This window comes from Felis catus, chromosome B1, assembly GCF_018350175.1.
Source record: "Felis catus isolate Fca126 chromosome B1, F.catus_Fca126_mat1.0, whole genome shotgun sequence".
NCBI lineage: Eukaryota > Metazoa > Chordata > Mammalia > Carnivora > Felidae > Felis > Felis catus.
Genome location: NC_058371.1, coordinates 24981695 through 25004540, shown reverse-complemented (window position 1 = coordinate 25004540; position 22846 = coordinate 24981695). Strand labels below are relative to the sequence as shown.

General features: G+C 38.4%; 2 protein-coding genes across 2 annotated transcripts in view; one reads left to right on the top strand and one right to left on the bottom strand.

The window, feature by feature from the left end:
* The window catches only part of DLC1 (DLC1 Rho GTPase activating protein), a 484735-nt gene extending 465142 nt beyond the window's left edge, over nt 1-19593 (bottom strand). The window contains exons 1-2 of the mRNA XM_045055298.1: nt 19537-19593; nt 11995-12061 (exon numbers count right to left, since the gene is read on the bottom strand). The gene's annotated coding sequence lies outside the window, so the exon portion shown is untranslated. The remainder of the gene's footprint in view (nt 1-11994; nt 12062-19536) is intronic.
* On the top strand, nt 11134-13676 carry CB1H8orf48 (chromosome B1 C8orf48 homolog). The gene has a single exon (XM_011281405.4). It carries the CDS (start codon nt 11312-11314, stop codon nt 12224-12226), a length of 915 nt encoding a protein of 304 aa, XP_011279707.3. The 5' UTR covers nt 11134-11311; the 3' UTR covers nt 12227-13676.
* Nucleotides 19594-22846: the final 3253 nt, after the last annotated feature.

The following is a 22846-nucleotide window of genomic DNA, read 5'->3' as shown; positions in this document are numbered from 1 at the left end:
TTAAAACTATTGACAAAGTACCATGAAATGTCATGGAATTTGTCTTTACCTTGGTTAATCACTTTGTTCAGATATACTCGTCAAGTATTAAATAAATACCTAGTTATCTTTTCCTATGAGATAGCAAAATACTTAGAAGTGAAGACCTATATCCAATCTTTAAAAAGTTGGCAGAAACCATAATTCTAGTTTTCAACTCTCACTCCAAACAAGTGCCACTCTAAACTGATTTTGATTTTTAGCATACTTCCAAGGAATACAATATTAGGTAAGGAATAGGCAAAAGGGATGTTATTATATTTCAGAATTTTTTGTTAGAATTCAACAGTTTTAATAGGCTGTGGGGAGAGGCAATTCAGCAATTATTGGGAAAACTATAGGTCCAACACAATTGCCTTTCATGCTATTATTAATATTATGACTATAACATATGAATATATTATAATGCTATTCCACATGTCCTAACATGAAATCAAAATCTGAAATTAATTCAGATGACAGCCTTATATCACTAACAGCATTTTCCTTACCAAAGATTAGAAAATTTGATACAAAACTTTCTCTTTCTCTCTCTGCCCCTCCCCTGTTCATGTGTGCACTTGTCTCCTCTCTCTCTCAAAACAAATAAACTAAAAAAAGATAAAAATATGAAGAGAATAAAAATACAAAAAAATATGAAGAGACGAGGAAAATAAGATAAATTCTAGGTAGTGACCTACATTTATACTTGAAGACTTCAGCAAATTTGGTGCATGCACTTTAGCAAAGGAAAGAATTCAGCTTCTACTACCTAGAACAATGGCTGGCATTGTGAGATTTACTTTTCTGACATTTACATTCTATTGACCTGAAAAGTTCGATAATCTCACTAAAATTGAGAGATCAGACAATCAGAAAAAATACAAAGATGAGAGAAATGTTGAGATGGTAGAGCCCAAGGAATTCCTGTGTTTTAATCACTTCTATTTTTTTTTTCATTTGAGGAAGTAACTTACATGTTTTCAGTTGTTTGATGTTCGAAGTATTTTTACACATTTAATTCTACAAGTGCTTTGGTAAGTTGTATTGGGTAGGTAGAATACAAATGCAAAACTGGGGAATCAGAAAAGTAGAATGCTTGCAAACAATTGGATTACTCATAATGTAGGAGCCCATTAGAAGGACCTCAGTCTCCAGGTTCCCTATCACATCTACTCTGGAATTGCGCTGATGGTGACGGCAACTACCATGTGTTGCGTAACAAGTTCTAGTCTATGTTACCTTATTTAATAGTTAGCAGCACCCAAAAGATGGGGGCTGCTGTCCCTCTTGCATCACGAGAAGCAAAAATGAAGGAGCTGATACAACTCAAGTTTGGGGAGGAGGTTCATAATTTTTTCTTCTTGGAATGTATAAGCTCCGAGGAGCCTTTTAACATTTCTTGTTGGTATTTAGGTTACCTGAAGCCCATACTTGATAGAGAGCTATGAAAACCACTCTGTAGTTCTTTAGGTCACTTTATCAAAGCTTGTGTCGGGGCCCATCTATATAATAGTAGTTGAGGGAAGGAAGATAGCCAGTCAGATAACACAGTATGAGAATAATATGCTAAAATATAACAAGGGGACTGGTTTTAACACTTCTCATTTAGGATTAGGTAGTCCAATGAGTTTTGATCCGTTCCCTCCATTCTCGATCTTGTTCTTGTTCTTACAATGTTCGTTATTATCACTATGTTTAACCAAGAGGAGGGATCTGCAGGAAGCCCAGGGGCTTTCACCTCCAAGCTTTTGTCTCCCCATGATTTCAGAATTATAAATTCTTGGCTTTGGGGGATGTGGCAATAAAAAAGGGCACCCGAAACCAAAACCAAAACAAACTTTACAACAGCAGCAATTAGCTTAGTAGCATAGAGCCATACTTACTAGCAAAGGGTCTAACAAGTTTGATGCATGAAATTCAGCCCCAGAAAAGACAAGAAACAGTCTCTGCTAGCCGGAACAAAGGCTGATATTGTGAGATTTCAGTGGCATAATATACAGGCTTCAAATAAGAGTTCTGGTCAGCGAGACATAAAGGAAGTGCTTCATTAGCTATCATAGTGCATACCTCTCCGGCCTGTACCACGGGGCAGCACGCAGCAAGGGCATGGGCGCAAAGAATGAGCTATTCACTCAGGTTTCATAATCTTGCTCTGTTTCAGCCTCCTGGGTTGACAGCTTTCAAGTTAAGCATGGAAGGCTCTAAAGAAACAGTCTTACATTCTTCAGTGATAGAGTTTGTTTTTGGAAAATGCCTATCTAAAATAAGGAGATAAAATACGTTGGGTCTGTGAGCTCAATTTATTACATTAGATGTCTTTCCCGAGCATGGTGATATTTTTATGATGGCTTTGAACGAACGCTTCAGTAAAATAGTTCTGTGGAAATATCGGTCTCAAATGAAATTATTTGCAGTTTCTATGTCATTCAACCCTATGCAATCATATGAATATTCATTTTACAGTGAAAGCTTACTTTGTAAGTAGGAAAATTACAGTAAAATGCTTTGCAAAGATATTGAGTAGAAGAAAAATCGTCGTATGTAGTAGTTTTCAGGAAAACTACTGTGAATTCCAATTTCTTTCCCCATCATCCGGAGGCACATACCACTATCCCTCAAGAAAACAGAAAACTATATAACTCAACTTCAAATTAATGGCAACATTTCTGGAATCATTTCATGTATCCTCTGTGCTTTGAAGATAAATGTATTATAATTAGGTTCTGATTTACAATAATTTCCTAGATGCCAACATCAGTATTAAATAGTATTGTCCGACGACCCAGGGATCTAACTTCATAAAATTGAATAAAGATGCTGAGAATGGTTCTCAATTTGAAAAGTGAAGGGGAAATAAATAAGGTTAGAAAATCTACGTATTATGTTGTTACCAAAGAATTTTCAAGAAAAATAGCAAAGAAATCATACAATTCAAATTCATATTTCACATTATTTTTTTGTGAAGAATAGCACCATTGATGCACTAAAATATATTAGAGATATTTATTTTCTAAAATAACAGTAATTTCTGCCCTACACTTGTTTGGAATTTTACCAGATACTCAAATGGAGCGGTGGAAAATCATTACTTGAAAACATTAAAATCTCTGAAATATATGAATCAAAATACTTTAAAATAACTGTTTAAAATTAAAATTTTAAATTTTAGTTATTTTCCAGAAAAAACAAAAATTTCTTATTTGAAACACTAGATGTGAGCCATCACTCTAAAGTCTGGCCAATCACATTTGTAATAGTGTCAGAGAATATACATTATATTCACAAGACCCCCAAAGACCTTCATCTAAAACAAAGATACTTTTTAAAAAAAAATTAAGTTTATTTATTTATTTTGAGAGAGACAGAGACAGTGTGAGCAGGGGAGGGGCTCTCTCTGTGAGAGAGAAGGGGGGAGAGGGAGAGGGGGAGAGGGACAGAGGGAGAGGGAGAGGGAGAGGGAGAAGCCAAAGCAGGCTCTGCCCTTCCAGAGCAGAGCCCGACGTGGGGCTTGAACCCACAAAACCATGAGATCATGACCTAAGCCGAAACTGAGAGTTGGATGCCCAACCGGCTGAGCCACCCAGGTGCCCCAAAACAAAGATACTTCTTAATTAACAGACAAATAAAGTCAACATCACTCACTACAATGTAGCTCTACATACCCCAACAAAGCAGTGCGTCTTAAGTGCTTGTATTTAACTACTCTATTTTCTCACTTAGCACATTACAAGCAGTTTTACACTAAAAGGCTATTCTGGAGGCAAACTATCTGACTAGCCTTTAATCTATTTTTCATAAAAAATACATGCTGTGGGTTCAACTGCATGTCCACCAAATTCTTACGTTCAAGTCCTAACCCCAAGTTCTTCAGAATGTGCATCCATTTAGAGATCAGGTCTTCATAGAGGTAAGCAACTTAAAATGGGGTCAATCGGGTGAGACACCAATATGGCTGGTGTCCTTAGAAAAGGTGAAATTTGGAATACAGACACACATACAGGGAGAATACCATATGAACATGAAGACAGCCATCTACTAGTGAAGGAGAGATGCCCAGAGCAGACCCTTCCCTTACAGCCCTCAGAAGGAAACAACCCTGTCAGTGCCTTGATTTCAGACTACTAGTTTCCAGATCATGGGACATTTTCTGTTGTTTAAACCACTCAGTTTGTGGTACTTTATTATAGCAGCCCCAGCAAAGGAATCCATCGCACATATTAAAAAGAATGTTCCATCTCTCTGGCAATTTTCTTTAAAAAGAGATAACTGAAATTATGGTCATTTTTCTTTATTCTAAAAAATTAAAATTGCAATACTTGGAATGCCTTGGCTCAAACTGTGTTGCTAGTTTTTATTATAACAGTTATGTATGAATCAATTTGTCTATAATTATCTATTCAAATTAGATAAATAGTAGATATTTAGAAATTATTTAGAAATAAAAACTTGTTAGGGGCACCTGGGTGGCTCAGTCAGTTGAACACCTGGCTCTCGATTTTGGCTCAGGTGATGATTCTAGGGTCCTGGGATAGAGTCCCACACTGGGTTCTGCACTGAGCATGGAGACTGCTTGGGATTCTCTCTCTCTCTCTCTCTCTCTCTCTCTCTCTCTCCCTCCCTCCCTCCCTCCCTCTCTCTCCCGCTTCCTCACTCCTGGGCACGTATTCTCTCTCTCTCTCTCTCTCTCTCTCTCTCTCAAAAAAAATTAATGAATAAATATGTAAAATTAAAAATTAAAAAAATGTGTATCCTTGTTGCATTTGCAAGATTTCATTTTATTTAAACTTAAAATTGCTAATGCTTTTATCATTTTTAAATGTTTATTTATTTTTGAGAGAGACAGATTGCTCACGTGCATGGGGGGGAGGGAGAGAGAGAGAGAGAGTCAGAGGATCAGAAGCTGTTTCCGTGCTGACGGCAATATGGGGCTCGAACTTGTCAACTGTGAGATCATGACCTGAGCCAAAGTCCACACTTAACCAACTGAGCCATCCAGGTGCCCCTAAACTTAAGTCTGAAAACCACAAATCCAGGTAATGTGAATAATGCTCCTGTAATATTAAAAAAAAGCACAGATAGTAAATTTACTTACATCTTTAGTTGAGAGTTTGTTCTCTATTAATTGATGAATTTCCTTAATATTTTATCTATCATCTATTTATCTACCAGAGCTTTGCTACAATAGCAATCTTATAGGACATTTCTGTGTCACGCAGCTCATTCTGACTTTTGTTTTTCTAAGTTCAAAAATATTTCTAAACTATCAGGAAATTTTATATATGTTTCACATGTCTAAGACAAAGATACAGCTACTTGAAACAATAAAAATTTACTAAACTAGCAGGCTATAAACTAAAAATACAGAGATCTATAGTGTTCCAGTATATAAATAATAATCAGTTGCAAGATACAGTGGATCACTGTACAATCACTAACATAAAAGTATATAAAATGAAATGAAGTAAAATCCATGCACTTAAAGAAATGGACAGAATCTAAATGGGGAAACTCCCTAAAAGATGTCAAAGTATACTGGAATACTTGTGAAGACACGCCATATTTCCGGATAGGAAGACCCAATTTAAAAAATCCTCAATGTTTATAAATTTAGTGGATTCTAATAAAAGACTGTAGGTTTTTTACTTTTACCCTGAATCAAGACAGGTTGGTCATAAAGGTCATTTGGAAAGATAAAGATATAAGAACATACAAGAACTACCTGAAAATGGAGAGGGGTCTGGCCCTATGAGATGTTAAAACATACTACAGAGTCTGTTAAAACAGTATAGTATTGGTATGTAGAAATTGAAAGAAAAAGCACTGTACTAGAATCGAAACTCAAAACAAACAAACCACAACCCAACACAAACAAACAAACAAAAACTAAATGCATATGAGAATTTATGATAAAGTCAGCATCTAAAGACAGTGGGGTAACAAAGAACCTTTTGGTATATATGGTTGAATCAATGGATAGCCATATACAACAGTATAAAATTAGATTTATTCTTCACATTAGAGAAGAAACTATAAAAGAATTAGAGTGTTAACACAGAGAATAAAAAGAATCACAAATACTCTAAGAAAACTTGGGTAAGTTTATTTATAACATGGGACTAGACAAAAATGTTTAATGTGATTAAGAATCCTAGAACATAAGGAAACAGATTGATACATTTGCAACATGAAATAAAAAATCCAACTTTTGCATGGCAAAGAGCATATGCAAATGAAACGATAAAGTGTGAAAATCATTTGGGAATGATCTCACAGACAAATGGTTAATATTTCCAATATTAAAATGATTTTTCTAAGTTTATTTATTTTGAGAGAGAGGGGCAAAGAGAGAGCGAGAGAGAGGATCCCAAGCAGGCTCTGCACTGCCAGCACAGGGACTGATGTGGGGCTTGAATCCACAAACCGTGAGATCATGACCTGAGCTGATCAAGGCTGGAGGCCTAACGGAATGAGCCACCCAGGAGCCCCTCCAATATTAGAACAAGTGCTTCTTAAAAATTCAGAAGAATGAATCAAAAATCTTGTGGAAAAATGGGTAAAATAAATGGACAGTACACAAAAAAATAAATATGAACGGCCCTTATATACATAAAATGGTGTTCAGTCTCACTTACAATAAGAGGAATTCGATTTAAAATTACACTGAGATACCATTTCTCATCCATTAGATTCACAAAAATTGATAACTCTGAGTACATATCCTGATGGCCAGGCTCTTGGGAACCACTGTTCTTATACACTGCTGACAGGAATGCAAAATATGTATCCCCTATAGAGGGGAATTTGGAAATACATAAAACAAACAAACAAAAAAACCCCTACATAGGCCTTTGCCTTTTGATTTGCTAATCTCACTCCTAGAAATCTTATTGGAGATATATCTCCACAAATACACAGAAAAATTCGATTCCTTATAAGACCAAAATGCCCACCAAAATGTGAGAATTATTGTGGTACATTCCCACACAGAAGACAATGCCATTGTAAACAGAGACAAGGAGGGTGTCTAGAATGAAGTGAAGTGATATCCCAGATAGGTTTCTAAGAAAAAACAAAACAAAACAAAACAAACAAAAACAAGTGTAAAGAAATGCATAGAGTATGCTGCATATATATTTTTTTTGTAAGAAAGAGTGTACAAATGTGTACTGATTTATAATTTCTCAAAGAAACTGGGAAGCATAAATTAGGAACTTTAATAATTGTCAACGGGGAACGTAATCATACATACAGAGAAAAAGCTAAATTTCTGTGTGCTCTTTTATTATTTTTTTTCTCTTTCCTTTTTGAAAACTGGTTTTACTTTGGAAGAATTGTGGAGGAAAGGAGACTTGAGAAGTGTTATCAGCCAAATGCAGCGAGGAGACCTCAATACAAGCACGACAGCTTGCAAAAAAGGCATTTTTGACACAGAGAAATTTGACTACAGAATAATTATTAGATTATATTAAGGAATTATTATGTTTTAGGTGTGATAATCATCATAATGCGGTTAGATTTTTAGACAGGCATTACTTCTGAGAGACATAAACTGAATAATTATGGATAAAATAATATTTTATCTTGGATTTTTTTACAATGCAGTAGGGGGTAAAAAGTGAAAGGAAGGAACTGATATCTTAAAAGCCCTAAAACTGTACATACATTTTGATCAATCAGGTATAATTTCTGGAATTTATCATAAATGTATAGCTATGAATATACATAAAGATTTAATTAGAGAAACATTTATTCCAATAATTTTTTGGAGCGAAAAACTGGAAATACCTTGTGCCTAAATCATTTACTTAAATCAAATATGTATAAATGTTTTCAAAATAATTTGAATGGAAAAGTCATATTATTACTAATTGAAGAAAATAGTTCATAAAAACATAATATTTTGTTAACAAAAATTATTTAAGGAGAAATAGAAAATGTTTTATAAATGTTTATAGTATAATCATTGGGAGATTGGAATTCGGGCAACTTTTACTTAAAATCAACATTGGAGGCTTATATTTATCTTTTAAAGTACCTACAATAAACATGTATTTCCTTTGCAAAACGATAATTATTAAAGTAAAAGGTGACTTTGCATAAGGTAATCAATTTCAGCAAAATTACAGAAGATACATAGGAAAAAAGAATGGAAAGTTTCAGATATTTGTGAGAGGGAAAACATTTTAAAGACATGAATAACAACCACTGTCCCGTAAGTTGAAATAATTAAAAAAAATTTTTAATGTTTATCTATTTTTGACAGAGAGAGAGAGAGAGAGAGAGAATGAGAGAATTAGCAGGGGAGGGGCAGAGAGAGAAGGAGACACAGAATCTGAAGCAAGCTCCAGGCTCTGAGCTGTCAGCACAGAGCCCGACATGGGGCCCGAACCCACAAACCATGAGATCATTACCTGAGCTGAAGTCACATGCCTAACTGACTGAGCCACCCAGGCACCCCAATAATGTTTTTAATATGAGTGATATAAGATTCTTTACTCTGCAAAAATCGTTCCTCACCATGAGATTTCTCACACATTCATCTTAGACCCTTAGGAGAAGAAATAATATTTTATTTTGCTTAATCCACAGAACCAAGAACAATGCTGTGAAGTTTAGGTAAAGGGTAGAATATTTTTGAAAGATCTGTTAACTTAATTTCCCTTTTTCATAAACTGGATGCCCTCCTTTTACCCTGTACACCACAATCGCTGTGTGTGTATGCTGAAAAAAAATATATATATTATATATATATTTTTTTTCCCCCCCCAGGAAGCAACTGGAAGTGTGTCCTGTTCCAAAAAAAGAGAAATAAGAGAGAAAGGGAATTAGACAGGAAGACTAATTTTGACCTTCTCCCTCTGGGGGTAAGCCCCTGGCTGTAAAGCACACTTGATTGTTGAGGGAAAGCTGGACAAAGAGCTTCGCCCTGCTCCCCGTTAAGAACTTTGAAGGAAGGGACAGTGTCTGCAGGGCAACAAAAGTAGTGCCATCGGGTGGTTAGGCCAGGAGCACCTGATTTATCTCCTTACTTCCTATTCCTCCCAGCCCTTGAAGTGGCAAGGGCTCCTGCCTACGCTGTGTGTGCCAGAGCACATTGTTTTTTTTTAATTTTTTAATTATGTGTTATTTTTATTTAAATTTGAGACAGAGAGAGAGAGAGAGAATATGAATAAATCCAAATCAGGCTCCGTGCTGAGCATAAGCTCAGTCCTAGGCCCTGGGATCATGACCTGAGCTGAAATCAAGAGTCAGATGCTCAAGCAACTGAGCCACCCAGGCACCCAGAGCACATTAGTTATGGCACTTCACAAGCATACATTTGAGAGAAAAAGAGCCAACCTACAGAAGGGATCCAAACAGCCATGGGTGTCAAAGCATGGGCAAGATAGCCAGGAGATGTTTCGGCAAGTTCCACTAAACTTGCATTTTGTCAGGACCCTGGAAGGAACCTAACTGGGTCTTGGAAAACGCACATAGAATACTAAACAATTTACTGGCTCATGCTGGTTATTCCAAAAAAAAAAAAAAAAAAAAAAAAGAAAGAAAGAAAAGTCAATTACAGGATATTCTCCCAAAAGTATCTGCTTCTAGGATAAGGTTATTAAAAAATATTTAGCACTTTAGGGGACATGAATATAGTTTATTTAAAGTATAGCTCTTTGATCAATGTTTTCAGTTAAAAAGCATTATAATGAATTACGTATCAATATTCAGACTATAAGGAAGGTTTTTAAAATAAACATAAAAAATGAAATCTTGAGCTATTGAGATGCTGGAAATCACTTGGAGCTATCCACAAATTATATAAAGACTAACATATGATAAAATATTATCTGGGTTGAATAAATGAAGTTGCAATCTCTTTATCATTAATATGAACCTGGCTCATATTTGAGAGATGCTTTTTGAACATTTCAGACTTTTGATTCTTTGCCAAGGTGGACATTTTTGGAATAACATTAAGTATATCCTGGTTAGACTTGAATAACACACACGGGACTGACCAGGGAGCCCATTCTCTTGAAATTATCTCCCATACTTACTAAGACCTAGACTCAGACATTTATTAAGACCTAGAAAAAGTCTATCTTTAGAGTCAACGTATTCTGATTCGAGAGAATAGTTATTAATAAAATTCTGCCATGTTTTAAAAGAGGCTATCCTAAAAGGATATGTCCGGTAAAAGAGTAAATGGGTTGGGGTGGGGGTGGTTCAGAAAGATAAAGATGGGAGTTCCTTGACCTGGTAGTACTTATTTCACAGAATCTACTTTGTGACGTTGCATTTACTTCTGTTTTCAGAGTCACTCAATGCATTTACTTAACAGATGTATCTAACGCCTTCTAATGCGTCAGGGAGGTTTTAATTTAGTGGCGTGATGTGGGGGGACGTCATCAAATAGCTGCAAACCATGAAAGAAAGGCTGTAAAGAGTCTGGGGCAGGGGTGGGTATGAAGCCCTTCCTGAGGAAATGGGATTTGAAGGGGTAACAATAATAAATCACATAAAAAGAAGGGGTGCTGACATGCCAGCCAGAGAACTGCTTGAACCAAAGACCTGAGAACCCGTGTTTCGCAAAGCCGGAGCACAGACTGACGTCCCAATACTGGAGCACAGAAAGTTGTGCAAGATGTGCAGGCAGTCTTGTAAGGATGGTTTCAGCAGTTCGATATTTACTCTAAGACATGGTTGACAAAGAGGTGATCTCCTGGCTAGAAGATCTGCAGACGTGTTTTTGCTTGCGCTTTTCGGCCAGCATTTTTTTTTTTTTTTTAATTTGGGCAGGGCAACATTCTTGAATTAGTTCAGAGGCCACCTATCCCCCGTCGGCCTCAGACAAATATTTGACCTCTGAGGAAAAGGAGTTTGTTAGCTTTTCTAAAGGATTGTCAGATTTTATATTTAAAACAGCACTACAGAAAAGCCGCTGGAAAGCAAACACGGTCTGAGCCTTGCACACCCAGCGAGACCTGCGCTTGTCGGCGCAGCGCAGAGGCGAAGCTGGGGAGGGCGGGGGAAGAGGAGGAGCTCGGCGCCTGCCCGCACCCACTGCGCATGACCGCATGACGCTGCCGCCCCCGTTGCCAAGGCAGCGGGAAGGCGTAGCCCGGAAGGGGAGCCTTGCCGAGCGACAGCCCTGAGACTGATCCCCGGTGCGCTCGGTGCGCTCGGGGCTCGCTAGTTCCTGAGCCAGTCTTGACCGGAACAAAGCCGATGAACACCCAAGTATGATGCAAAGGGATAGCCATCTGCACAGAGGAATTCACAAAAGCCAGGGGAACTGGCCCAAATGGACTTGAGGGCTATGGCAGACCTTTCTGAGGACACCATTCCCGATGAGGTACAGAGTTCCGGTTCATTCAGCTCCTCTGGAGGACTGCAGCCCTGGCCCCAGGCCTCTGGGAGCAAACCTGCGAGTGGAAAGCCGACCACACCCTTGGAAGACGGAGACAAACAATCTGAGCTTCCAGACTACAAAAATAATGAGGAGAAGTTCAGTAGAAAATGGATCAACTATCTCAAGGGCAAAGAAACTAACTCTGGACAGTACCAACCAGACGCTAAACTTCAGACACAAAGCACTCGGGTATCCGATGAAGAACTGAACGCCCGGCAGTCTTTTTGCGCCATTCAGATAAGCCTGATCCATCGCAGAGCAAACTTGAAGGAGAAAAAGAGCAGCAGACAAAAAAAGCCACAGCTTAGATTGGTTGCAGAGGCTTCAGAGATAGATGCCTTAAACTGTACTGTGCCTGATGAACTTTTGAACAGAATCTACTTAAAAAACATAAGGACAGCACCAAAACAGGTGGCCACAGCTGATCAACACATTTCTTCTCAGTGCCCCAGTTGCAACAGAAAAAGAGCAGAACTGGCTCAATCGGCCTTTCTGAGACAAAAGAAGACTTTACTGGAGTCACTTCTACTCCAAGAGAAAATGGATGAACATCTTTATACCAGAGACTTTCTTACCCTTATTGGAGATGCACATCAGGGCCTCCCCAGGCTTTCAGATGATCCCAAAATAATCTGGAAAAGACTGAGTGAGAAAAGTCAGATCAGAAACTCTGGTTTTGAAAGGTCAGATACCGAACAGGTGTGGCAGAATGAAAAAAGTGTTTGTCATTTACCTTTTCTCCACCACCTGTCCAAACCACTTACGCTATCCAAACAGAACACAGTGTTTATTAATGATAATGTGTAATGTGGATAAATGTTTCTGTTGTGTATTTGAATAATCATCATTTTTACAGGCACTTTGGAAACCAATTTAAGACTTTACTATGTTTTCTTCACAGATGTGAGGACTAAAAACTTTCCATCCAGTGCATTTTTTCACATTATAGAGGGCAACATTGTAGTTGGTATACTTGCAAAGTTTTCACAATCCGGGAGAGAGATGTTGGTAGTTTAGGGTTTTGACCATACCAACAGAAAGAAGTACAGAAATGTAAGAGATGGTTAGGAGGTAATAACAGCCTTTGGTGAAGTAATGGATATGGGATTTAATAAAGGGTAAATGTTAAGAATGTTACTAAGTTTCTGACTTGTGCATTTGGATGAAAGATAACATCATTAAGATAGGAATATTGGAAAAGATCTTGTTTGATGGTAGTGATTAAGAGTGTGATTATCTGGACAAAGTTTAAGGTATGTTTGAGACATCCACATTGAGAGGTTGAGAAACAGTTGGTTATTTGTGGGTGCAGTCTAAAGAAAAGGTTGAGCCTAGAGATTTGAAATAAAGTTGGAGGGGTGGTGGTGGTGGAATCATTGACATCTGGTTGGGACTTGATATAAGAGATATGGTGAGCTTTTCTAGAAGAAAGTAGAGTGAGAGACAGGAGGGGCTATGAGCAACCCCTGAGAAATTCAGCAACTAATGGCTGGGTGGGAGAGAATAAGCCAGCAAAGGAGGTTGAGAAGAAATGATCATAGGAAACCAGGAATGTGTCATGTTACAGAGATCAAAGAAAGAATATTCCAAAAAGGATGGGTTGTCTAAGCATGCTAACTCAACAGAAAGTTCCTGTGAGATAACTTAGTTATGTGTTGGATTCTGTTGACCTTAGCCATAGTCACTTCACTTACAGAAATTGGGCAGACAGACTAAGTGGATTGAGGAGTAAATGTAAGTAAAGGAAATGAAGACTTTGAATACACTGTATTCCTGGTTAAGTGCAGGAGATGGGGGGGAGGGGGGAAGCTGGAGATAGATACAGAATTGAGGAAAGAATGCTCTAAAAAGCCATTTTGTTCATAAAGATTCTATGAAAGTTTTCTGGTTCCTCCTAATTTCCATTCAGATGAAACAGTATCACCCCCTGGAGAATACCATGGTAATCTGAAAATACATTTGTTGGAAAAGTGTTAGATGCATTCTGAGGAATTTTATCTGTTATTTCCCTATAAAAACATAAATCCTAGAATTACTGACAGCATCTGGACGCCATTTTTCTACATGTCTAACACCTAAACTGTCACAGTCAAAAAGAAATTTGTAAAAATCAGCACAAAACAGTTTTTGTATCATGTTCCAATAACACTCTTTGGAGTTTAGACCTTCATTTATGTATAAAGATACTGTTGTATCCTGTAGAATTTAGCATATTTCCTCTTAGTCATTCCTAAATAAAATGGAAAACAAATCATTACCATTTTCATAGTAACTTTTTATTTAAAATCCACATTATGTCATTCTTTCTTTGCCATCTCAATATATTCACATTTCACAATCAAATTCGGAATAATTTCCCATTTAGAATTCCCCATTAAAGGTCATAATCCACCCCTTTAGTCAACTAAGCTAGAAATGTTAGAGTCATTATTTGTTCCTCCTCTTTTAACAACCCCCAAGCTAACTACTTTTCAGCAAGACCACTGGATCATTCTTTAGTATCTTCTGACCATGACTTCTCATTTCCATCTCATTACCACTATCCTCGTCATCTCAGCCTCTCACTCCCGGCTTCCCTCCTCTCCAGTCCATTGTCTGCAGTTGGCAGAATTATTTTTCTAACACAGAGACCTGTTCAACTTATTTCCTTGATTAAAAAAGTAGTATCTGATTTGTCAGTGTTGTAGAAATAGCTCAAATTAACCAATGCCACATAGAGGTTCCTTCATATCTGGTTCCCATTTACCTATCTAATCTCATCTTCTTCTATGCCTCCCCCCCCACCCCCATATTTTATCCTCTACACAACTTTCACATCTCTGAACTCTCTTGTTCTTTGTGCTGCTGTGGTCTACAAGTAACATTTGTTTTATTCAAATTCTCTTAATTGTCTTTTATAGCTGGTGTACTCTTTTTTTTTTTTTAATTTTTTTTTCAACGTTTATTTATTTTTGGGACAGAGAGAGACAGAGCATGAACGGGGGAGGGGCAGAGAGAGGGAGACACAGAATTGGAAACAGGCTCCAGGCTCTGAGCCATCAGCCCAGAGCCCGACACGGGGCTCGAACTCATGGACTGCCAGATCGTGACCTGGCTGAAGTCGGACGCCCAACCGACTGCGCCACCCAGTCGCCCCTAGCTGGTGTACTCTTTAATTTTGTTTTAGTTCTTCTATTTCATTATAGTAAATAGGTAATACAGTTACACCGTTTAAAAAATCAAAATGATGTTAAAAGGTTTTAGTATGCAGTTTTCCTACCACCCTGATCCCATCCCATCCCACTTAATTCTATGCTGTCCAGCCAGACCCTTGCCTGCCAGGGGTTAACTCTTTACTTGCTGAATGATCAGACAACCGGGTATCCCAGGATGAGGACAGACGTAGAAGAAATGCAGGAATTGGGGAGTGGCCATTTACCAATCGGGACAGAGTATTTCTAGATTTTAAACAGTCTGAACTGAATTAGGGTGTATGAGCTGAATATTCATGTTAACCGTAAGTAGCCACTTACGCTAGTTTCTTATGCCTTTCAAGTCTTTATGCAAACATAAACATCAAAGATAACATGAGGCGCCTGGGTGGCGCAGTCGGTTAAGCGGCTGACTTCAGCCAGGTCATGATCTCGCGGTCCGTGGGTTCGAGCCCCGCATCAGGCTCTGGGCTGATGGCTCGGAGGGAGCCTGGAGCCTGTTTCCGATTCTGTGTCTCCCTCTCTCTCTGCCCCTCCCCCGTTCATGCTCTGTCTCTCTCTGTCCCAAAAATAAATAAACGTTGAAAACAAAAATTAAAAAAAAAATAACTTATGTACTCTCTTCTGTACCTTGTCCCCCCCCCCCGTTATAACGTGTGTGTGCGTATATATATCATAAAATTTGCTATTTTAGCCATGGCTAATTGTACCATTCAGTGGCATAATTTACATTTACAATGTTGTATAGTTTCTCATCACCCCAAACAGAAACTCCAGATCCATTAAGCAATACCCCCCCCCCCGCCCCATTTGCTCCTTCCAGTCCCTGTTAGCTGGCCTCTAATGTACTGTGTCAATGAATTTGCTTATTCTAGACATTTCATATAAATGGAATCAAAACAGTTGTTCTTCTGTGTCTGGCTTATTTTGCCACACACCGTTTTGAAGATTCACCTATATTGTAGCATGTATCAGAATTTCATTCTGTTTAAGACTGAATATTGTACCATTATATGCATATACATTAGATGCATGTATATTCATTCATCTGCTGATGGACACTTGGGTTGTTTCCACTTTTTGGTTACTGTGAATAATGCCACTATGAGTGTTGGCATACAAATATCTGTTTGGACACCCGTTTTCAATTCTTTGGGGTCGATACCTAGAAGTAGAATGGCTGGGTCACATGGTAATTCTAACTTTTTGAAGAACTGCCAGATGGTTTCCACAGCAGTTACAGAACTTTACATTTCCACGAGCAAGGTACAAGGGTTCCAAATTTTCCATGTCTTGTTATGTTCTATTTTTTAAAAACGATAACCATGCAAGTAGGTGTGAAGCAGCGACTCATTTCACTTTGGATTTTCATTTGCCTGATGAGGTTGAGCATCTTTTCAAGTGCTTATTGGCCATGTGTGCATCATCTTTGGAGAAATGTCTATTCAAAGACCTTTTTTGTTTTAATTGGGTTGACTATTTTATTGAATTGGAAGAGTTATTGATATATTCTGGATCTGAAAATCTTATCAGATATGTGAGTTGCAAATATTTTCTTCCATTCTGTGGGTTGCCTTCTCAGTCTCTTAATAGTGTTCTTTGGTGCATACAACTTTTGGATTTTAATGTAGTCAAATGTGTCTGTTTTTTCTTTTGTTGTTTATGCTTTTGTTGTCATATTTAAGAAAGCATTGCCAAACCTAAGGTCATGTGTATTTGTCCCTCTGTTTTCTTCTAAGTGTTCTGTGGCCTTAGGTCTTGTGTTTAGGTCTTTAACCCATTTTGAATTTTCTTTTTATTTATGGTGTGAAGTAAGGCTTCATTCTTCTACAGGTGGATATCCAGTTTTTCCAGCACAATTATTGAAGAGACTGCTCTTTCCCCATTGAACAGTTTCAGCACTCCTGTCAAAAAGCAGTTCACCATAAATTTGAGGGTTTATTCCTAGACACTAAATGCTATTCCACTGATCTGTAGGTCTCCTTATGCTGGTACCACAATGTCTCATTATTGTGCTTTGTAGTTAGTTTTGAAATCAGTACATGTGAAATCTTCTTCTCTGTTATTCTTTTTCAAGACTGTTTTGGCTATTCAGTGTCTCTTAAGAGTCCATATAAATTTTAGGATGGTTTCTTCCATTTCTGCAATAAACATCATTGGAATTTTGATGGGGATTGCATGGAATCTGTAAATTGCTTTGATAATATTGTCATCTTAACTATATTGTCTTCCTTCCAATCCAAGCACAAGGGATGTTTTTTCATTAATGTAGGCTTTTAATTTCTCTCAGCAGTGTTTTGTAGTTTTCAGTGTATCAGTTGTAGGATTCTTTTGTTGAATCTGTTCCTAAGCACTGTATTTTATTCCCTTGTTTGCTCTTGTAAATGAATTTTTTTCCAATCCAATTTCTTCTTGGATGTCCACTGATAGTGAATAAAACCACAACTGATATTTTGCATGTTGATTCTGGATCCTGAAAATTTGTTTCAATTCACTTATTGGCTCTAACAGGTTTTTGGGTTTTTTTTAAGTGGATTATTTAGAGTTTCCTAGCTATAAGATTATGTCATCTGTGAACAGAGGTAATTTTACTTTTTCCTTCCAATTTGGATAATTTTTTTTTCTTTTTCTTTTTTGCTTAATTTGGTTCTCACTTCTAGTGCTATAATGAATACCAGTGGTGAAAACAGACATCCTCATCTTGTCCCTGGTGGTTTTTTGTTTTTGTTTTTGTTTTAATTGTTTTAATGTTTGTTTATTTTTGAGAGACAGAGATAGAGTGTGAGCAGGGAGAGGCAGAGAGATAGAGGGAGACATAGAATCCAAAGCAGGCTCCAGACTCCGAGCTGTCAGCACAGAGCCTGATGCGGGGCTCAAACCCACAAACCCTGAGATCATGACCTGAGCCAAAGTTGGATGCTTAACCCACAGGAACCCAGGCTCCCCCGTCTTGTCCCTGGTTTGAGGGGAAGAGCTTTCAGCCTTGGACCATTGAATATGATGTTAGTTGTGGGTTGTTTATAAGTGGGCTTCTTATATTGAGGAAGTTCCCTTCTAAACTTGTTAAATTGTTATCACAAAAAATGTTGAATTTTGTCCAAAAATTTTTTTTTTCTGCGTCAATTGAGATGATCATATGGTTTGATGTACCATTTCGCCCAACCTAAAACCTTGTTTTCATTGCACTCATTTGATAACCCTAAAACAATTGACTGATTAAAATCAATCATGCTCCTATGGGATTAATATAAATTCATATTAGAATACTTGTGTCTCAATATGTTTTTCCTTATTACTTGATTGTGAGCATCTCAAGTGTGGAGACTTTACATTACATCATATCTATGGCGTGTAGCACAGTTGAGCACGAATGGGGCCCAACAAAAGCTTCATGGATGAAAAAACAAGTGCATCAAAGCAATGAAATTTAATATGTCTTTTGCACCAAAATAGGAAAAATAATTCAGGCATACCCTTTTCTGTCAACATTTTGTTTTTGTGCAGCTATGACTTTTCTTTCTCTTTCCATGGGTTGATGCTTCCCTTTTATCATGAATACACATACATTTTCTCAGTGGCAAATTAATAGGATGTTTTTGATAAGACATCTTTCCAGAAGTATGTGACCGAGTAATACAGTTTTCATTTTAAAAAATATAAAAATATTTCTTTGGAATCCACGTTTTCAGATAGAAAAAAAAATCATCTGAATTATTCATTTTAAAGATAATTCAGGGGCTCCTGGGTGGCTCAGTCAGTTAAAGCATCCGACTCTTGATTTTGGCTCAGATCATGATCTCACAGTTCATGAAATAGAGCCCAGCGTCAGGCTCTGTGCTTATAGTGCAGAATCTGGGGGTTCCCTCTCTCCCTCTCTCTCTGCCCTTCCCCTGCTCACTCCCTCTCTCTTAAAATAAATTAATTAAAAAAATAAAGATAATTCATGGGTTTCTGCAGTTTTGAAGCAACAAGTTTCTTGTTGCTAAACTTGAACAAAATTTTTTATTGCCTCTGAGTACATCCAAAAGGAATGAATATCCTTTTTCCAAACTCTTTATAGCTGCACTCAAGAGATTCCAGTACAGCTGGAAAAGAAAGTCCAACAGATCAGATGCTGAAAAACCACATATTTCCCCAATGCACTAAAAACGCATCCAGCAACTTAGGAATATACAAATATGCAATTTGTGTAATTGTAAGATACAAATTACATAAATATGCATCTATTTAGTTTACCTTCTGTCATCTAGAATTGTTATAAAAAAATTCTGCCTCTGCAAATCTCTATGCCTTTAATAAACAATATAATAATGAAATCCTTAAGGCAGAAGTAAGTGATGTGTCAGACGGAGAGAAAAGAAAGTTCAGTTCTGAACGTCTGAGTCATTCAAATTCCAATCTCAGAGCTATTTAGGAATGTTTGGGACACCCAGCTCAGAATATCTCCCATTTTAAACATATTAGTTTGTTTCATGATGGAACCTAATATAGTAATTTAGTTGTATCCGCAGCAGCATGAACAAGTTGCAAAGACATAGGAATTGTGGCTCTACCTAGGTGTGGTCTTAGCCCCTCATTTTTTTTCTGGAATTGACAGATGAAAATGACATACATAGTTAATTTAACATACAGAAAAGGAAAAGTCAGCTGAACTTCTGTTCTCAGTTGCTAATACCCTTTGGAATAGGAAATACAGAAAATTTCCAACTTGCGGCAGACTCAAATTACAGGGAAAAATGCAAAATTCTATCAGGGTGGCAGAAATAATCTTAACGCCTGGTTTTGTTGACCCCACTGTTTGTTGACGTATTAACTGAGGTTTAGGAGAAAGTACACTGTGGTGCATGCCACCAAAAATTTGCTTTGGATGTCAAGACTGATGACCCCACACAATGCCTGAGAGGTTACGAAAGGTTTATTACTCACATAATGAAGTCTTCTCGGAGGGACAAAGGGCAAACTCCCAAGCAGATCTCCAAATGGCTCCAAAAAGAGGAAAAGAGGCTGCCTTGGCTTTTCTTGCCATTAGAGACTGGAGCTGAGGTGAGGATTCCCACCTGTGTGCTGGGACCAGCATGGTTTGAATTTCCTGCCAGTAACAAATACGGGAGCACCTGGGCTTTCTTCTTAGCTAACCCAAATGTGGGGCAGAAGGGTGGGGCTGGCAAGTTTTGACTGTCAAACATCAAAAATGCAATCAGACTCTTTAGAATAACTCACCCCTGATATCTGACTGATGACGGAAATACACTACATTGCATTAAATGAAATTTTGACTCATTAAAGTATGCTGTAATGACGCTCTGTGAATCCTGTAGCCTGAAACTGGTGAGGGTAATAGAAGTCCCACCTACCACTTGTTCAAGAGACCAGCACTGTGTATTTTTAGAAGTGAAATGGTCACTTTGAACAACGAGCTCCAACGTGGATGTACTGTGGCTTTAATATGTAACCTTGATTTATATTTTGAGGATCTGTCAGGCAAGAGATTCCCATAGTTACGTTCACCAAAGATAGAAACTTTGGATACATAATTGCTGTTGCTCTTATTGGTGGAGCTGCTGGCAATGGCCCACGAGTCTGTCAACAGGCACAGATGGAATCAATTGTTGGCCAGGGTAGGATGACTGCCTAAAGTTCAGCTGATTTGGCTGACCCTTGGCTCCCATTCTCTACCAAGGACGTCCAGATTAAGGAATTAAAAGCAGAAGCTCTCCAGTAAATTCCATTCTGTGCCGTTTTGATGCTGTCCATAAAGGGCACATGCCCCCGTTGCTGTTCACTCATGGGATCCCGAAGGGCTACCTAAGTAACCAGGGGTTTGAAAGAGAAGCAACAGGTCCCCCTCTCTTGTAGGTGGAATACTCCTAAGGGTCCAGACTTCGCTGTATCTCGTAGGTAACATTTCTCTCTTGGGGAGGCTCCGGTATTTCTGCTGAGCTTGTAGAATGCTGCCTCCATGACCCTCAGAACGATATGGAGCTTCAAAGACTCAGGGCCTGTGAGAACCTATGTTTCCAGAAGAGCTCAGTCTGCAGTCCCTAACTGCCACTCTAATGGAACTGAGAAGGGCAGTGACGTCACCAAAAATCTGTGGGTGGTCCAGAAATTTTAGGAAGGATGACAAGTGTGAGAGAAGCATGCTGAAACCTCTCCAGTGACTGATTCTCTGGGGGCAGGGAGAGGGAACACTAACGGAACTACCTGTGTATTGCAATTTGAACAAATTCTAGAGCCCTTTGTTACAAGGGGCCCCAATTCAAGATGGGCCTATTTGTAAATAATAGCAGAAACAGACTGAAGTAAAATGTGTAAGGGAGGACTAAGTTGCCTCCAAATCCCAAAACGGCCTAAAAGATACTGGGCTTAATATGGTGGCTACAGAGAGTGACAACTGCTACTTCTTGATAGTGTTAAAGATGTAGTAGGGGCGCCTGGGTGGCTCAGTCGGTTAAGCAGCCGACTTTGGCTCAGGTCCTGATCTCACGGTCTGTGAGTTCGAGCCCCACGTCGGGTTCTGTGCTGACAGCTCAGAGCCTGGAGCCCGTTTCGGATTCTGTGTCTCCCTCTCTCTGACCCTCCCCTGTTCATGCTCTGTTTCTCCCTGTCTCAAAAATAAACTAAAACGTTAAATAAATAAATAAATAAAGATGTAGAGGCCTTCCACTTAACAAATAATTTTCAGGAATTTGACCAGGGATGCTGGGCCTTGAGACGCCCATTCTCCTTTTTGAGCTCCCTCTTTTCTTCCTTCTTTGTTTTTAATTTCGTCCTTCCATCAAAAAAAAAATTTATTGTATTTCATGCAACGTGGAGTGCACACATCAAAGTCACCTAGAAAAAATTTTAATGCATTAAAGACAACAATAACAACAACCTGTGTGTGTGTGTGTGTGTGTGTGTGTGTGTCTGTGTGTGTGAAGTAGGTAGACTACATGGACAAAATTCTAGTCCCCATGGGGGAGAAAGCTTTGAGGAAAACACCCCATCCATTTAACTTCATCTCTTAAATGAAAGAACGTTTCTATTGCCTCGGGAGGTTATCACACTCTGCTCCAGGCTGGCAGCTTTTCCAAAGTCAGGATGTGATAATGCACACCCCTGGAGAGATTTTCTTCCACAATGAAGTGGTGTGAGGGGAAAAAAAAAAAACAACAAAAAAAAAACATTTGCACAACCACTCTCTTCAAGATAATACCATAAATATGATATTTAATATTTTCATTTTACAGTATAGGCCGTACAAACTTACTAATTCCTTAGCAAAACACGGATTCTTTAGGGGGGAAAAAGCTGTGTAAGACAATCTGTCTCTTCCTCTTGCCTAGTTTCTGGTGGTTTGCTGACAATTTTTTGTATTCCTTGGCTTATAGACACATTATCCCAATCTTTGCCTTCATGTCAGGTTGAGTCCTCCCTGTGTGCATGGGCAAATTTCCCCTTTTTATGAGGACGCCAGTCGGGGCGCCCCCAATTATCTCCTTTTAACTGGACTATCTTTAAAGATCCTATCTCCAACTAAAGTCACATTCTTCAGATTAGGACTTTGATATGTAAGCGGGGAAGGAGGGGAGTGGAACACAATTCAAACCCAAGCAGAGGGGGTGGCAGGTAAAGGATTGGAATGAAATTGCCAGAATTTCATTTTAGCTAAATCATTCTAGAATCTTAAGTTGAAGACAGGTAGTGAAGATAATAATTTTCAATCATGCTACACATTAGGATTACCTGAGAAGCTCTCAAAATAAACCACTACCCAGGCTTTCCTTCTAGGCATTCTGACTTGTGCTGGGGCAGAGCTGTGGCAACAGTATTTTTCAGAAGCTTCTCGGGGGAGTATAATACACAGCTGCATTTAGAACTACTTTTTTGGAATGATAAGGCTGAAGGCAGGAAGACCAACTCTGAGGTTGTTTTGTTAATCAAGGAAAGAGATAATAATGCTCTGAAGTTCGGCATCAGCAGTGGGAAAGAGAAAGAGAGGAAGAGATAGGTGGGTTCTAGAAACAGGAAGTAAATCAGCAGGACTTAAGACTGAATGGGGTGGGGGGGTTGGTAGGGAAGAACAAAGTTGATGCCTCTGTTCCCATCAGCTATGCGCTGGTGTCATCAGCAGACATTAAAGATAAGAGGTTTGTTCTCTTGGGGGAGAGCGAAATAACTGAACTGATGGAGTTTTTAACAAACTTGTTATTTTGAGATAATTATAGAGTCACATGCAGTTCTAATAAATAGT

Excerpts from the sequence above, each read along its gene's own strand:
- CB1H8orf48 (XM_011281405.4), top strand. The coding sequence starts at position 11,312 with ATGGACTTGAGGGCTATGGCAGACCTTTCTGAGGACACCATTCCCGAT.